This window comes from Myotis brandtii, unplaced genomic scaffold, assembly GCF_000412655.1.
Source record: "Myotis brandtii unplaced genomic scaffold, ASM41265v1 scaffold32, whole genome shotgun sequence".
NCBI classification, from domain to species: Eukaryota; Metazoa; Chordata; class Mammalia; order Chiroptera; family Vespertilionidae; genus Myotis; species Myotis brandtii.
The window spans coordinates 909094-927837 of record NW_005362269.1 but is presented as its reverse complement, the minus strand read 5'-3'; the positions used below and the strand labels follow the sequence as shown (position 1 = coordinate 927837).

General features: G+C 42.1%; 1 protein-coding gene across 4 annotated transcripts in view; it reads right to left on the bottom strand.

The window, feature by feature from the left end:
- Nucleotides 1-18738, bottom strand: part of ARHGEF37 (Rho guanine nucleotide exchange factor (GEF) 37) — a 35551-nt gene extending 16813 nt beyond the window's left edge. Inside the window, exons 1-5 of one of the 4 annotated variants that reach the window (XM_014543079.1) lie at nt 9111-9114; nt 8044-8048; nt 6654-6850; nt 4784-4907; nt 2220-2367 (exon numbers count right to left, since the gene is read on the bottom strand). In XM_014543079.1, coding sequence (XP_014398565.1) covers nt 2220-2367; nt 4784-4907; nt 6654-6839 — 458 coding nt within the window. In that variant the 5' untranslated portion in view covers nt 6840-6850; nt 8044-8048; nt 9111-9114. Of the gene's footprint in view, nt 1-2219; nt 2368-4783; nt 4908-6653; nt 6851-7498; nt 7612-8043; nt 8049-9110; nt 9115-12620; nt 12633-18728 lie in introns of those variants that run through there. The other 3 variants (XM_005870462.2, XM_014543081.1, XM_014543080.1) reach the window with 3 other exon arrangements.
- Nucleotides 18739-18744: the final 6 nt, after the last annotated feature.

Sequence of the window (18744 nt, the reverse complement as noted above, 5' to 3'; positions counted from 1 at the left end):
ATCTTCATTTTCTACTTCTGTCCGGAGTTCCAGGCGCCCATGGCCTATTTAATATCTCACTTGGATATGTCCCAAGCACAACTCTCTATATTGGGCATCCACACGATATTTCAGTTAATAAAATGGTTCTGCTACTTCACAACAGAAAAGCTTTTAAAATTATGGGAGCTTAATGTTTAGAGATGCATTTGAAGTATTTAGTATGTAAGGAAAAAAGTCATAACATCTGTATCTTCCTTTAAATCGTTTAGCATAAATATAGATGAAGCAAAAAGATTAACATGATTCATTTCAGGTAGTGGGCGTGTGAGTGTTCATTCCATTCTTCTATCTTTCTATATGTTTGACATTTGTCATCAAAAAAAGTAAAAAATAAAGCACAGGAACTAATAGTGTCAAGGTCCCTTCTAGAGCCCTGGTTCATGACTGGGACATCTAGGTTATCTCCAACAGTCCTTCCTTGACCATGACCCGTAGCCCTCAGCCCTGGCTTTTGAGAAACCCAAGAGGGTTCCAAACTTCAACGTTCAAGCACGCCTCCTCCATGAAGACTCACAAGTGCTGCTCATGACCACTCGCCGGCCCCCCTCTCTATGAGATCCTAGCCTCTTGCTCTTTTTCCTTAGGAAAAAGCTCCAGACTAAATGGCCAGGAAAGATCAGCCATGAGGCTAAAAATAGGCAGAGCAGGTGAGAACCCCTCCACCCCCTGCAGGGAGTGGGCAGGCAGGGCTAGGATCAAACCTTCAGGACACACCTACGCCGACCATCTGCTCTCACCAAAGGTTTCCTACTGCTTGGCTGGCCATGGGCAAGGGAGGTGGAAGCAATTGCCAGATTTTGGCAAAATCTGTCCTCTGGGCTTACTTTCCACAGGCAAGGGCCAACTGCTCATGGGGACAACTGTCACCTCACGAATCAGACGGCAGGGGGTCTTCAAAGAGAAGATCAGATCTCTTCTCCGCAATTATCAAGTAACCCCGTCACTGCAGAGTAACAGCAGTCTCTTACCTGTACGGCCTTTCTAAGGTAATTGGAAGAAAAATTTGTATGCAGCCTTTCAGATAGGCAACAAAAATGACAAGATAATACCCAGAACTAGGGGAATGGGAGGAAACAGACTCTCTTGGTGGGAGTATCAATTGGTGATATCTCTTTGGATAGCAGTTTGGCAGTATGTGAAATGTACAAACCCTTTGTTCCATCAGTCCTACTCTAGTAATCTACCCACATAAATATCAACTCAGGTGAGCAAGGTAGAAGTTATTCAGCAACTACATTTATGACAGTGAAAATTTGGTAACAACCCAAATATCTACCAACAGGACAATGGTTAAATAAACCATAAACCTGCCCTGGAAAAGAACTCTATGCATTTGCTTATATATGCATAAAGGAATTATGCAAAGATCCATTAGAATTTTTAAGTGGTTACCTTAACCTTGGGGATTGGAGTTGTAATTGAGCAAATAAAGGAGCAAGGTTGGGAAGATCATTTTTACTGTATAAAATTGGATGTTTTAAAGATTTTTGAACCATGTAACTATGTTACCCATTCAAAATTTCAATTTAAAAATGTGTTCTCTACATATCTCTACCTGGAGCTTCCACCCACTGGTGCCAGCTCTGGCTGTGATGCCACCCGGGACAGTTCTGAGCCTTTTCCATGGGGCAGAACTTCAGCCGTCTGAAGAGAGGCCTCCCCAGGTGTTACACACCTGCCTCCTAACACTGTTGCTGACAGCATGTGGTTCCCCCAACCTCACTGCCCTTCCTATGCTAGTCATCAAAGCTGTTTACCAAATGTCTCTGCTTCTCCACTCCTAGACACGTGTGCAGGATAGCACATCCTGGCCTCCTGGTAGTTGGATGAAGCCATGGGAATAGTTCTGGCCCATGAATTATGAGAAGTGATGGATATCTTGCCACAATTAGTGACAAAATTCTGACCATTGGCTACTGTCAGCTTGGATCCCAGAGTGAGGATAGTGCAAAGAGCCCCAAGTCACCCTGCAAGGATGAAAAGGAAGGTATAAACCTTTGTGGTCTGAAGCCACTGAGAATTGGGAGTTGTTTGTTTCTGTAGCATCGCCTAGCATAGCCCTTGCTGCAACACTCCTGAAGCTGTGTGAGCAGCACCAAATGGAGGTGAGACCTCAACGGTCCCTGACCTTGGGGTCCATGCACCAGGAGCAAATTCTCACTGGTCATTCTACTCACACCACTGCCTCAATGATGGCCTGGATCTCCCGCTGCAGCTCTGGCTCCCTTCGGTACGACTCCACCAGCAGCAAGGCCTGGTCATAGTTGGCACAGTAGACCTTATAGACTCGCTCCAATTCCTCTTGGAATTCCAGGAATAAGTTACCTGACAGTGGAAAAGCAACAAGGAGTTCACAAAGGCATGTCTGTATGGCCCCTTGCTTGGGACAGGGAGGTAGTGAGGAAGACAACTGCCAGCTTAATCCACTTTCTCGCCTTGGGCAAGTTACCTCATCTTCCTGAGTTTCCATTTGTTTCATTTTACTCCCATCATTTTGCCAGAAGGACTGGGTGACAGAATGATGTAGAGCTCAGGCTAATGCACTATGAGTACTTAATAAATGATAGCTATAATTAGAGCAATAGTATTGATAAGGCTCATATTTGTACAGTGCTTTACAGTTGACAAAATGTGTTCATGTTATGTCTTTACAGTGACTGTGTGTGCCAAGTACAACCACTAACCCAGTAAGCATGCTATGCAGCACAAACATGCTATAGCACAGCCCAGGAAGTGACAGGCATGGATGGGTTTCAGGCTCAGGGAGAACTAGGGCCAGATTTCCAGTCAACCCTTTCCAGTTGTGCAAACTGGGGCAAGCCTCCATTTTCCCATCTATAGATTGGAATAGAAATAGTACTCATGCCCTGTCTGGGTAACTCAGTTGGTTAGAGCTCGTCCTAATACGCCAAGGTTGTGGGTTCCATCCCCGGTCAGGGCACATGTAGGAATCAACCAATGAATGCATGAATAAGTGGAGTGGAAAATCACTGTTTCTCTCTCTCCCTCTCTCTCTCATTTTCTCTTTCTCTCTCTCTCGCTCTCGCTCTCACTCGCTCTCACTCTCTCCCTTTCTTTCTCTCCCCACACACACCCTCTCTCTAAAATCAATGAATTTTTTTAAATTTAAAAATAGTACTCAACTCCAAGTGTTTTTTTTAAATGAGGATTAAATGAAATAATGCATGTAAAGCATTTTACACAAATTTCATTCACCAAATATTTACCAACTGCTTATTTATTGACTATATGCCCAGAACTATTCTAAGCTCTGTGAATGAAACAAAACCCCTGCCTCATGGGGCTTATATTCTAGATCAGTGGTTCTCAACCTTCCTAATGCCACGACCCTTTAATACAGTTCCTCATGTTGTGGTGACCCCCAACCATAAAATTACTTTCGTTGCTACTTCATAACTGTAATTTTGCTACTGTTATGAATTGTAATGTAAATATCTGATATGCAGGATGTATTTTCATTGTTACAAATTGAACATAATTAAAGCATAGTGATTAATCACAAAAACAATATGTAATTATATATGTGTTTTCCGATGGTCTTAGGCGACCCCTGTGAAAGGGTCGTTCGACCCCCAAAGGGGTCGTGATCCATAGGTTGAGAACCGCTGTTCTAGAAGAAGACAGAATGTAAATATCTGATATGCAGGATGTATTTTCATTGTTACAAATTGAACATAATTAAAGCATAGTGATTAATCACAAAAACAATATGTAATTATATATGTGTTTTCCGATGGTCTTAGGCGACCCCTGTGAAAGGGTCGTTCGACCCCCAAAGGGGTCGTGACCCACAGGTTGAGAACCGCTGTTCTAGAAGAAGACAGCCAATAAGTAAATATCGTACATATGCCAGGTAGTGATGAGTGCCATGAATCAAGACAAAGCCAGGAAAAGCCTTGGAGAGTGGTGGGAGATCTATCTAGGGAAGGCTCCCAGGAAGCCTTTTCACCAGAGATCTCCACTAAGAGACAACTTGGGTGTAGCCATGAGACCTAGGGAGCTCCCACATTCTCCCCAACGTGGATGCTTCCACAGGAATGTGACTGATGCCAAAGGAACGGTATCCTATCAGCATGGCCAGGGACAGGGGCATGCCAGTAACTGAGGGGCAGAGGAAGACAAACTCTCAGAGAGCAGGACTGTCCAAAGTAGCAGGAATGCCCAGGACACCAAAGTAAAGACTTATTTCCTCTCCTCTTGTCTTTCTCCAGTTACAGATTGTAAAGGAGTAACAGCAACAAAGAAGTTACTCCCAGTGTCAAAGGGTACTCGACCTGTAGCTGGGATTAGTGAAAAAGAAGAGTAAGGGAGGCAGGATGGTCAAGAGCTAGGGTTCTAGAGTCCAAAAGAGCTGGGTTCAAATCCTCACTCTCCCTGGTCAAGCTGTGTGGCCCCGGGAAAGTTACTTAACCTCTTCGAGCCTTGGGTTTTTCTTTAGTAAAATAGGGATAATAATCATCAATAAGTAATGGTGTCATGAGAATGAAAAGGGCTACTACATGTTAAGTACTTGTACTCTCCATTTTGTAAAGTGGTGGGTTGGACTAGATATTATTGGAGGGTCCTGCCAGCTCTGACATGCTAGGTTCCAAGGGTCCCAAACCCAGACTCCCATTGAGCTGCATTTCCCTGGAACTCTGGACACAGTTCAGTAATGACCCCACGCTGAGGACAACTCCACAGGAATCTAAGGCTGACAGCTGCCCTGTCTTTTGCTTACCAATTAGCTGCACTTGTTTCTCTTCCATGGCGTCTGTCCCCTGCAGATCCTGAAGAAATCTGCTGTTCACCTTGATGATGTCATCGATGTTTGAGAACAAGACATCCAGATCTCCCTGTGGCAGCTGGGAGGAACAAAGAAGCCGTGGGAGGTTGCTGGGAGGTCAGTGGCGTGACTTGATTTGTAGACTTTGGGGAACAGTCCAGAACACTCACGCCCCCGGGAGCCCATCACTCTTGGGAAGATTGCCCTAGTGGAATGTTTGCAAGGACTTTGAAATTTTATAAATTAGGTTATTTCCATTATTCTACAATGGAAAGCTAAGCTGGGGTTTTACCCTAAGTCTGCTGCCAACTATCATTTTTCTTCCCCCAGTTTCCCCATCTGTCATAAAAGGGTGGAAAGTTGGATTTCTTTCCAGCTCTGATATACATGACACCTTCCATCGTGACCTTGAGATGTATTCTGAACTCCAGCCCTATTAACTAGGCTATACCACCGTTAAAAAGGATGCGGGGCCCTGGCCAAATTGGCTCAATAGTTGGAGCATCGACTCTCGGACCAAACGGTCTCAGATTCAATTCCCAGTGGAGGCAACTGCAGAGAGGCAACCAATCGATGTCTGTCTCTCTCTCACATCGATGTTTCTCTCTCTCCCCCTCCTCTCTCCTTCCACTCTCTGAAAATCAGTGGAAAAAATATCCTTAGGTGAGAATTTTTAAAAAAGGATGCTGGATATCTATAGGGTGTCCCAACAATGTGTATACACACTTTGAATAATTATAAAGGCAGTGTTTATTAAAATACATTTCATTTTAAAAGTTGAGCTCTCAGCTATTAAAGTGTGTGTACATTTTGGGGGGATATCCTGTATTTATGTGCAGGGACATACACAGGAGATAGATATGTAGAAAGAGATGAGATGCCCTGGATGCATGACCAAGTGGGAAAAACGAACTATAGAAAAATACCTAGAGTATGTTCTTATTTTTGTTAAAATAAGTAACAATCTATTCTTCTCTGTTTAATGCCTACAGAAAAAAATCTTAATTTCTGGAGAGTAAAATATGAGAGAATTTTCACCTTCTACATTACCTACTTTAGTATTTCATTCATTTAAGAAACACTAATTGTAGCCCATTATATATATGTCAAGAACTGGGATATATTGCACTAGTTGGTTTGGCTCAGTGGATAGAGCGTTGGCCTACGGACTGAAGGATCCCAGATTCGATTCTGGTCAAGGGCACATGCCTCATTGCGGGCTCTATCCCCAGTAGGGGGGTGCAGGAGGCAGCCAATCAATGATTCTCTCTCATCATTGATGTTTCTATCTCTCCCTTTCCCTTCCTTCTCTGAAATCAATAAAAATATTTTTAAAAAAGAACTGGGATATATTGAACTAAATGGTCTTTGTTCTCAAGGAGCTTACATGTTAGGGAATTCTTGAAGTTTTATAGAGAAAGCTTGTATCATTTCTGCAATCAGGGAGAAAAAAGACATAAAAATGAGTACTAAAATAGAAAGCTATCATAGTAATAACCTCTCCCTCCCACCATCCCCCAAATGAGACAATGAGAATGTAGGTCAGTTTAAGTGATCTGCTCTAAGCTTGACAAAGGGCTATTTTATCCATCAGCTCACTTAATTCCTGAGGTGATTACCCCTCGCCCCATTCAGCAGATGAACACACTAAGGCTCCAGGCTGAAGGTTACATGGCCAATAAGTGGAAGTACAGGGCTTACATCCAGGTGACTTCACATCCACCATGACTTTCCGTCCATCAAGCCTGTTCCAGGAGCCAATGTGAGAACCTAGGACCCATTTTGCCCCTAGAAAGACAGGCTGTGTGTGGCTCCGCCCAGGTACCTGCTTCAGGCGGCTCCTGATGTCCAAGGCGCAGAGCCGGAGCATGTGCAAGTAGGAGACCTCGGTGTCAATGAGCTCCCTGATGGCCAGCCTCTGATGGAGCGACCACCTGTCCTCAGAGACCTGACTTTCTCCATCCGGACTCTTGGTCCTGGAGGATGGCTCATCGGCCCCACGATCGGCCATGCCAGCAGGTTCTGGGGAAGACAAGCACACGCCAACTCATTGCCAAGAGCTCTACTGGGACATGCTGTCTCTAATCCAAAGGTAACTATTCACCCAGCAGCCAGAAAACATCTTTAGCTGCATACAGAGTCAAGATGAACCGTGTATTAGCATTTGTGGGTGGGATCTGAGCAACCTTAAAAGGTAGAACACAACTCAGGAAATTGTTGACATTTTAAATTCATAGCCCAGGACAATGTGCTTGTCTGGCTTTTCTTCTATTTTTGCCCCAGCTCTTGACCCAGATTTCTGTATCTGGTTCAGCTGAGTCAGTCTCTCTCTCTCAGTCTCTCTCTCTCTCTCTCTCTCCTCCACCTATACCCCCAGTGGTTCCCTCTTCTCTCTGACCCCGGTCTTCCCCTTTCAGGCCATACTACATGTCATCTGAGCTATTTCCACAGCCTCCAAGATCAACTTCCTAAATCCAAACCCCTCTCCCACCTGCTGCCACCCACACCCATTCATCCTGGACATGGTTCCAGTTTAAATTTCCTGAAAGCAAGCTTGTGACTACAGTAGTCCCTGCTGTGAGATGCCCCCTGTGGCTCAGGGTCCTGCTCCAACCTCATTTTCCCCTTCATGGACCACTCCAGCGAAAAGTTACATGCATTTCTCCATACCTGCATGGTCACTTCTGGCCTCTGCTTTTGCACCTGCTGGGCGCCCTCCTCTGTCTCTATCCTCCAACACTCATCTTCTCTGAGGCCTTTCCTGATCTTCCCAGCCAGATGTACCTTCTTTATCTCAAAATTTAAAAAATACAAATGGCAATCGACAAGATGGCCTGAAAATCCTCCCTACCACAAAATATCAAAATGCTAGACCAGCTATAACAAGCTCCCTTATCACTGTATGGCAGGGCTTAAGAGAGTAAAGGAAATCAGCAGGGCCCCCAAACAGAGGGAACTGAAAACCAGAGCAGGAGAGCTGAGCTGTGCAGCTGTCCCAGCGGCTGGAGTGGGCAGGGCAGAGGGCATTGCCGAGCTCAGTGAACCGGGGACTCGGGCAGCGGTGCCCAGGCAGGATCAGGAGAGAGTCTCCTTCACAGAACTGGAGTCCCCAAGGACTCCGGTGAAATGGTGGATCTGAAAAAACAAACAACAACCATCCCCCCACCCACACAGGCCCTTCCTGTAATATTGCTCTGGGATTCACTCCTAGAGGCCCACTCTGTGGCCTGCTCCTCCAGCTCCTCACTAATTTGGTAAACACATAATGCCCTCCGGTAAACCCCTTTCTGGTTAAAAATAGAATGGTTTGTGTTCTCTCCAACTAAACCCTGATTAATACAGGTAAGAACAGGTAATACACAAAAGAAAAAATTTAAATGGCTAATACACAGCTGAAAATATACTCAATTCACTAATAACTAGACAAATATAAATAATTAAAACCACAACAAGATACTATTTCACTCCCATCAGATTGGCAAAATATAAAAATAAAATGTTGGTGAGACTGTAGATGGAAAAATTGGTTGAAGGGTACATGGAACCTCTGTATTATTTCTTGCATCAACATATGTGTCTATAAGTATCCCCAAATTAAAATTTTAAAAAGCCTCAGATACCACTAAATCCCCTTTGATACTCTCCCTAATCCCATTCCTCTGTCACTTTTTCCAGAAGTTACTACTATCCTGAATTTTTACAAAAAAATTAATGCCTGTGCTGCACATATATATCACTAAACAATAAGTAGCATTGTTTTGCATATTTAAAACTTCAAAAAATAGTATCATACTCTATGTACCCCTCTGGGACTTGGTTTTTGTTTTTTCTCTCTTTGCAATGTTTATGAGTATATCCATGTTGATACATGAATACAGTATTCATGAATTCATTTTCACTATTGTTCAGAATTCCATTACATGGCTATACCACAAGTTATTTATCCACTCCCCTGGGGACATTAAAGTTGTTTCTAATTTTCTGTCATTATCAACATTGCTACCATTTCTTGTATCTTCTTTGTTTAACTCTGGAGAAGTTTCTTGAAGGCAAGCTATTATATAGGAGTAGAACTCCTTGGCCTGACAGTGGTGAGAAGTCTCATATACTGAGATGATAGTGTAAATTGTTACACTACTCTAAAGAGCAAATTGGCACTATCCATAAAATGCACACACTGTCAGGGGTAGCAATACCTGTATTGGACAAAATAGACTTTAAAACAAAGATTGTTTAACTCTGGAGAAGTTTCTTGAAGGCAAGCTATATCTAGGAGTGGAACTCCTTGGCCTGACAGTGGTGAGAAGTCTCATGTACTGAGGTGATAGTGTAAATTATTATAACTACTCTAAAGAGCAAATTGGACTATCCATAAAAGTTGAAAATGCACACACTGTCAGGGGTAGCAATACCTGTATCAGACAAAATAGACTTTAAAACAAAGGCTATATAACAAGAGACAAAGAAGGACCCAGCATTTCTACTTCTGGGTATTTATCTGAAGAAACCCAAAACACTGATTTGAAAAGACATATGCATCCCTATGTGCATTGCAGCATTATTTACAATAGCCAAGATATGGAAGCCACCCAAGTGTCCATTGATAGATGTGGTACATACACACAATAAAATATTACTCAGCCATAGAAAAGAATGAAATCTCGCCATTTGCGACAACATGAATGGATCTAGACTAGAGGGTATTATGTTAAGTGGAAGAAATCAGACAGAAAAAGACAAATGCCATATGATTTCATTTTTATGTAGAAAATAAATGCATAAATAAACAGACAAAGACACAGAGGACATTTTGAAAGTTGCCAGATGGGAAGGGGGCTAGAGATCTGGCTGAAAATAAGAGATTAAGCTATGCAAATTGCCAGTTATGAAAACAGTCACAGGGGTGTAAAGTACAGCTATAGGATATAGTCAATAATATCGTCCTAACTATGTATGGAGTCAGATGGGTATTAGACTTATCAGAGTGATCACTTCAGAAGGTATATAAATGTCTAATCACTATTGTATACATGAAGCTAATATAATATGTCAATTGTACTTGAAAAATAACACACTATTTAAAAAAAACAATATCACAACCAGAAGATTGACATTGATGGTCAAAATATAGTACAGTTCCATCACAAAGATCCTTAATGTTGCCTTTCACCCTTGGCTCCAGCCCCACGCCACCCTTCACCCCTGGCAATCAGGAATCTGCTCTCCATTTCTGCATTTCAAGAATGTACATAATCATACAGTACGTATATATGAACCACTCAGTATGGAGCCTTTGGGACTGACTTTATTAAATCAGCACAATTCCCTGGAGATTCATGTAAGTTGTTGGGTGTATCAATAGTTCTTTTTTATGGCTGAGCATCTAAGATGTTTTATTTGTTTTTTTAAAACTAAAGTAAATATGGCAAAAATGTTAAAAGTAAACAAAGCTAGGTGGGAAGACCATAGGCATTTGTTTATTGTTCTTTGTTCTTTTCTTGATAGTTAAAATATTCCCTAATATTTAAAGTGGCATGCATCCCATTCAGCCTTGTACTTGGGTATGGAGTCAGATGGGTATTAGACTTATCAGAGTGATCACTTCAGAAGGTATATAAATGTCTAATCACTATTGTATACATGAAGCTAATATAATATTATATGTCAATTGTACTTGAAAAATAACACACTATTTTAAAAAGACAATATCACAACCAGAAGATTGACATTGATGGTCAAAATACAGTACAGTTCCATCACAAAGATCTTTAATGTTGCCTTTCACCCTTGGCTCCAGCCCCACGCCACCCTTTACCCCTGGCAATCAGGAATCTATTCTTCATTTCTGCATTTCAAGAATGTACGTAATCATACAGTATGTATATATGAACCACACAGTATGGAGCCTTTGGGACTGACTTTATTAAATCAGTTGTTGGGTGTATCAATAGTTCCTTTTTATTGCTGAGCATCTAAGATGTTTTATTAGTTTTTTAAAAACTAAAGTAAATATGGCAAAAATGTTAAAATTAAACAAAACTAGGTGGGGAGACCATAGGCATTTGTTTATTGTTCTTTGTTCTTTTCCTGATAGTTAAAATATTCCCTAATATTTAAAGTGGCATGCATCCCATTCAGCCTTGTACTTGGGTTATTTAAGGCTACGCCTCATCTTCCTGGCTAGACACTAAGCTCTGAGAGACAAGATGAGCACCAATTCATCTTGTGTCCTCCTCTGTGCCTCGTGATACTACATATTTGCATACATAAATGGTCTTTTTGGATGCATTAGTAGCAGAAGTTTCTGTCCTGTGCCATAAACACTGACCCATGGATCAGAAAATATGTAAAGTGAGTGTTTGGGGACAGCGAGGTTGTTCAGAAGGCAAAGGGCCTAGAAAGGTCCGGGAACACATCTGTCTGCTGCACAGATCTATTCCAGCTCCTGAACACTGCCTGTGGTCTGCTGACCTGTCCCTGGCCTGAATCACTGGCATTCACCACCCCATGCCCAGCTTCTCTAGAAAGATCCCAATAGGATTTCAGGAGAACTACTCAGATCCCACTATTCATAACTGGTGCTAAATAAACAAAAAGCATACATAATACTTTATAGGGAACTTCTAAATATTAAAAATAGCATTAATTTGTAGTTAGGTTAATTGCAAGCTAGACCATCAAGCAGGTCTGGCAAAAGCTCTCCATAGCAGCTCTGTTTTATAGACTTGCCTAGTCCAGACATTTTCTAGAAATGTTGTATTCGTTTTTAAAAACACAGAAAGTAGATCAGTGGTTTCCAGGCAGAAGGGATAGGGGCTTAAGGCATGGTGGCTACTGGGTATGGGGTTTCTTTTGGGGATGATAAAAATGTTCTAAATCTGTTGTGGTGATGGTGCACAACTCAGTGTCTATACTAATAACCACTGATTTGTGCACTTTAAATGGGTGAATTATAGGATGTGAATTATATTGCAATAAAGCTGTTACCAAAAAATTATTCTCTGCTGGCAAGGATACGGAGAAACTGGCTCTCTCATACATTGTTGGTGGGCATGTAAAATGGTACAGCCACCCTGGCGGTGTGGCCAAGAACTAGAAACAACAAAATGTTTTTATAGATAAATGTAATAGGTGAATGGTGTTTTTTTTTTTAATGTGATATATCCAATATCACTGAATACCCAGAAGTAAAGTGAACTATTGATACACAGCAACAATGTGGGTGGCTCTTGAGGGTATCATGCTGCCTGAAACAAACCAGTCTGAAACGGCTACATATTGTGTGACTCCATACATATAATATACAAAATTATAGAGACTGAGAACAGCTTAGTGGCCATCTGGTTAGGGGTGAGGGTGAAGGGCAGGTAACTATTCTATTAAAAAAACAGCACCAGAGTGGACTTTGTGATGATAGAGCAGATCTATTCTCTTAACTGAGGTGATGGTTACACAAATCTACACACGTGATAAAATGTCATAGAACTATCATACCCATATAGTACACCAATACCAATTTCCTGGTTTTGATATTGTGCTATATTTAAGTTGTAACCATTGGAGGAAGCTGCTGAAGAGTACACAGAATCTCACTGTACCAGCCTTACAACTTCCTGTCGATCTAAAACTGTTTCAAAAGAAGTTAAAAATAAACAGAACCATATATAGCTTAAGTGATCCACTATCTTTGCAACATTCTCAGGACAAATGCAGCTTAAAAGCCCAGGAGAGCAGGCTGGGTGCCCTTGTTCGTTTTCCTGGTGGCCTGGTAAGGAGGCTTGCCTTGGAGAACACACTCAGGGAAACGTGTCTTTCCCTACAGTCCAGTCCCTGCGCCATCCTGAGATCTCCTTGATGCCCTGTGAGAGCCGAACAGGAACTAAAATCAGTCTGGCAGCAACTGCTATTGACTCTAAGACAGGATAAAACAATTAAATCCCTCCTCCTCTTGCTTCTCCTCTGTCCACACTGGCACAGAAGAATTTGGGCATTCACAACAAATATTTGGAGCAGCTACTTGATGCCAAGCATTCTCTTAGATCAGAGGTGGGCAACCTTTTTGTGAGTGCGTGCCAAAACCAGCAAAATCTCTGACTCAAAATTCTGCTGCGTGCCAACCCTAATTGTTTGAGAACATGTTACGCCTACTTGATATCTCTTAAGGTGTACGTAAGTGAAGAAACTTGAAGAAATAATAAAATTCATTCGAGTGACAAAAACACAGTATATGATGATGAAAAATACATTTATTTTTTAATGTATACATATACACTGATAGTCCGACAGAAAACTTTATGACTCCGTTTGATATTATCAGTGGGACTTTTGCTGCTGCATCACTGATGACAGAGATTTTACATCAGGTTTATATTTCGTGACCTTCAGAGATATGCACGAGCTACTACTTTCATCCGTCAGGCTACTCCTATTACGAGACTTAACAAAATTCATCACTGAGAACAAAGATTCACAAGTGTATGTGGATGGAAACATGGAGAGTAACGCTGTTGCAAAGTTTTTTAAACAGAAAAAATTTTCTGGAATGGCATTCCAAGTCCTCAATAGTTCATTTTTAACACTATTGAAATTGCTCTTCCCCTCTCTCATCAATCCATGTCTATGGTCTTTAAGATAACTTGTTATGTAAAATTATTTATTTACCTAAGATGCACCTACACTGAATTTATCTGAAAAATAAAAATGTTGATATTAAGAAAAAAAATTGTAAATGGAAGATTATAAGAGAGGGTTTCGCGTGCCAGCAAAAGTTACTGGCATGCCATGTTTGGCACTCGTGCCAGGGGTTGCCCACCCCTGTCGTAGATTCTGAGGATACAAAGATCAAGAAAAAAATGACTTTACAATAAATCCTTAAAGGTGTAACCATTTAAAATATCTGGCTATTTGTTCCATGTTTCACTCCTCTGAAAGAAGAGGAACCAAATAAATAGAATGGACATCCTGATTATTTCATCCCTTCAAGACAAAGGAAGTAATGGGAAAGTAATACTCCTAACCCAGTTCTAACCAGTGGGAAGAACTGGAGAAATGAAAGTAAGAGGATCTACATGGAGAAGTGAAACCATCATCTTGAAGTTCTTTTAGAAAGTAAAATGTCATGGCAAAGAAAGTTGAATATCCATCCTCCTATCTCAAGTTTTAGAGGTAGGTCAATTTAAACATTTAAGAGGGAATAAAGGAAGTACCTTCCCCCCCCCTCCCCCCGGGTTGAGACTCTAGGGATTAGGGAAGGCTGTCAAAAATAAAGTTCAAGCATCATGATAGCCAATGACCCTGTTGAAGAATAAAGGGAAGAAACACCTATAGAAACAAGAGTGGCCACATGGGGATTCTGGTTAATGAGACTGGTTTATAAAGATATAAACCCTAGTCAGAGGGCAGAGTCCTCCACAAAGAGCTTCCAGAACTCTCATAACTCAGGAGCTAGAATATAGAAAATTATAAGAACTTCCAAAGTTCTGCCACTACTAGGACTGCCAACTACATTTTAGAATTCATGTTCTGAAAAAGTAAGAAATGGGCACACATTTGATGGTGCTGCTTCCCTCTTGGCCCTAAAGAGTGACTGTAGGAGGCACTGTGAAGGTTTGGAGCCCAGATCCAGGAGCCTGAAACCCTGATTTCAAATTCGGATTCTGCAATCAATTGGCTGGCTTTCCTGGGATAATTATATAACATATCTTATAATTAGATAATACATGTAAAGCATCTAACAGAGTGCCCAGGACATTGTAAGCTCTCAATAATAGTAACTGTTGCTTTTGCTATTATTGTTAAACTAGAGGCCCGTTGCACAAATTTATGCACAGGTGGGGTCCAGCCAGCCTGCCCCGATGGTGGCCAATTGGGGCTGGGCTAGTTGGGGGGAGGGGCCGCAGGTGGTTGGCTGGCCAGCCCTGCCCCCGATCAGGGTTGTGGGGGGGGGGGGCAATTGGGAGCTGGGCCAGCTTGGGGGAGGAGCCACGGGAGGTTGGCCCTCTGCAGTGGGCATCATAGCAACCAGTCGTTCTGGTCATTCTGGTTTTCTGGCATTCCAGTCACTGGGTTTTTTTATATATAGATTGGAAACCATTACATTACCATGGATCAGATGAATGAAGAAGCTGTTTAAGGACACTTGACTGATCATGTTGAAGCAGATGGTGAGAACAGGTAATTATGATGATAATAATAAAAACGACACACCAGAGCCTGACTGAGAACACAGCTGACACCAAAGAAATGGAGCTGAGAGATAGAGGGACCATGAGACTGAGCCCTGATGGCATTACTCAGTCCAGCCATGATGAAATCTGATTCCCTTTGGACTTTTTTTTATATTTTCATCCCCCACCCTGCTTTGATGTAATCCATGCTGAGTTGGGTTTTGGTCACCTGATTAAAACAGATGGTCTGTCAACCTTTGGAAAAGGAAACAGAGCCCTTGAAGCCAGCATAGCGGATAACAACAACAACAAAAACAGGTCATGCTAAGCTATCCTGATTTCTTTACTTCAAGTTAACTAGATCAGTAGATCAAAGGAATGCTGTAAGCTAGTGTAACTGGACCAGCAAGGTGTTGACGTCAGTTTCTCCTGGCATCCTTATGAATAAGGAATAAGGAAAAGAAGGCTGAAGGTGGGAGAGGCAGTAGGACAGTAATGTGGACTAGTGGATAAAACTACCAAATTCAAAGAGCATTGATCAGTATCAACCTCTGGGATCTGCCCTGTCTTATTAAGGATATCCCTTAGTGCTTTCCATCTCTAAGACCACCTGAGTCTAAACCTCTATCACCTTTCTCCTGACGGAATGCACAGCCCAAGAGTGGAGTGGTCATTCAAAAACATGGAACTGCTTGCTTTACTTCTCTGCTGGAAACCCAGACAAGTCCTCCTTGACTCCCATCCCCCTTCCAAAGAACCACTCCTTTCCATCAATAGTTACTTTTCTTATTTTACTTGTTTTACTGGTTCATTCAGTAGAATGTAAGGTCACAAGGCCAGGGATCATGTCTCTTTTATTCATCAACACATTACCTAGTGTCTACTATAGCTTTAGCACATAGTAGGTGCTAAACTAGTTGAATTAATAAATGAACAAAATGGATAAACATTTGGCAGAATAATGATCAAATTGCCAATGACACTATTACAAGTGGAGTTAGACTAATATGATCATACACATAACTCTTGAAAGCCACCAAAAGTTTGAAGTCAATTTTATATAAATGGAATTGTACAGCATATACTCTTTTATTTTTTTGGCCTGGCTTCTTTCAAAAAAATTATTTTGAGGTTCATCCTCATCCATGTTGTAGGATGTATCAATAGTTCATTACTTTTTACTGCTGAGCAGTATTCGTTATATGGATATACCAGTTTGTTTATCCACTGGTCGTTTCCCATTTCTCTATTACAATAAAGCTGGACCTAGGAATGGAATGTCTGTGTCACATGATAGGTGCATATTTAACTTTTTAAGAAAATGTAAAACTTTTTTTTATACCTCACCTGAGGATATGTTTTTATTGATTTGAGAGAGAGAGGAAAGCAGAGGAAGAGAGAGAAACATCAATGTGAGAAAGAAACATCAATCAGTTGCCCCCCCATGTACCCCGACTGGGGATCAAACCCGCAACCTAAGATGACACTCCAACCAACTGAGCCACACCAACCAAGGAGAAAATATAAAACTTTTTAAAGTGGTGGTGCCTTTTTACATTCCCACCAACAGTGTATGAGTTCCAGTTCTTTCACAACCTCATTAACATTTGGTGTAGTCAGTCTTTTTAATTTTAGCCATACCTAATAGGTATGAAGTGATATCTCATTATAAATTTAGTGTGTGTTTCCCCAATGATTCATGATCTTGAGCATCTTTTCAAGTACTTATTTGCTACCCATACATCTTCACTGGACATCATCGGTGGTTTGCTTATTTGTTAGTTGAAATTACAGAAGAGGCTCTCACTCATTACATAACTAGACAAAGAATACAGAAATTTAAAAGAATTAATAGTACCCCACTACTAATCCCCACTGCCCAACACATGTAACCAAAGGTGTACAGGAATCACCAGGAGCACTTATTAGGCATGCACATTCTTGTCCCTAGCTATTTGCCCTAAGCCAGCTTTCCCTGGCTATAATTATAAGGCCTAAAATGGTAGAGAAAAGAAACAGCACTGTATTTAGTAAAAGCAGTTCTTTTTATAGATAGGCCTGCCCAGGCCCTGTCCCCACAATTTTGGATCCACAGATTTTTAAATTCTTAAGCTTGTCAATAAACAAGCTATAGACTTGGGAAAATCATGGTCAACAAATGCCATTTTGCTTCAGTTGCAGCATCCACAGACACCCCCCTCCCATTAGTTAAATAAAAAGCCATTTATTTGATCTAGAAGGGAATCAACCAAAGCACTGTTTTCCATAGCAAGCAGCTGACCCAAAAGGGATGTGAGCCAAATGCCAGCAACTCCTGTACCCTGGCAGGAACTCCGCTGAACATCCATTGCCGGGCAAGACTGGATATTACCCAGGTTCCCACCTATGTTCTCCTCTTTCCTCTCATTTAATAACTATAAGTGCTGACCCATTCACAGAGGGAAGCGAGGCCCAATAAACAGTCCTTGTTAGAATGTCTGGTAGTTTCATGGGTTTTCTGTTTGTTTTGTTTTCTTTTCTTTTGCTTCCTCTCTTTCTTTTTAATGTCTGGTAGTTTCTACTTTCAGCATGTGACCTTGGGTCAAATATTAAGTCTACTGCATTATCCTAAATAAGTGCACTCTCATTTAGATTACTACCACCAACGTATGTGCTGCCATTTGTAAGTCATAACAAGGTTGACTTTATGTTCGCAGGTTTATAACGTTTTAAAGTTTATTTTATTTTGGATACAGACCAATTTTCTCCAGGTCATCACCCTTTCCAAATGGCACAGCTGTGATTCACGGGGCTATGGGCACTTACTACGAGCTCAGTACTCTGCATTCATTCTTAAGTCTGTCGGTAGCTGGAAGTATAAAGCGGACAATCTTATCTCCATTTTACAAAGAAAACTGGGCCTTGGAGAGGATAAACTATATGTCCTAGATTACACAGCTGGTGACACCAGGACGCTGTCTGGGCTCACAGCAGATACTCTGTAACCAGCTGCTTCCCCTTAAAGGAGAAGAGAAACTGTTCTGAAACTGGGCAGCTGAGTGACAGCCTTTAGCTATTCCTGACAGCAGGAACGCTTCATGTCAAATCTGAAATTGTGTGCAAAGTTATGTGTGAGTCCCTCTGTGGAGAGGGCACCCCGATTTCTAAGGGGTCAGCGATCCCAAGGTTAAAAACCATTGCCTGGGCAGGCTCACTTCTCCATTCCCCTCTAAGGTCCAGGGCTCCCTGGGCAGGGAGCACGGCCGCAGTGCCCGGCGTTCTGGCTTCCAGTCCCAGCGCTGGCACTATTTTTCTGAGGGCCCTTGGCCAAGGCAACTCACCCAGTGAACATCAGATTTCCCGTTCGCTTGTCCCCTGGCCTTGACGGTCTATTTATAATTATACTTCCCTTGGCAAGGATTCCTTAGCATTGTCTGTATTATTCCATGGGTTCTTACTAAAAGTCGGCCCATATCCTACTGAAGTAGGCAGGGATCAACAGAAACAAGGAATGATGAGTCTTTTCTAGACCAGCTTCCCTCTCTAGGGCCTCAGTTTGCCACCTGGAAAGTGACTCGGTTGGGTCGCATGGATCAGGTGGCTCGCGTTACCTAAGGCTCAAGACACAAAGCTAACTTCACAGCCACCTGGGACTGGGCGTCGTAGCTCCCGCGCTCCCCCACCACCCTTTTCAGATCTGACAGCAGCTGTTCGCCCGCACCCCTCCCGGGCCCGTGCTTGCCAGGCAGACTCACCGCGCGTGCCAGGTGC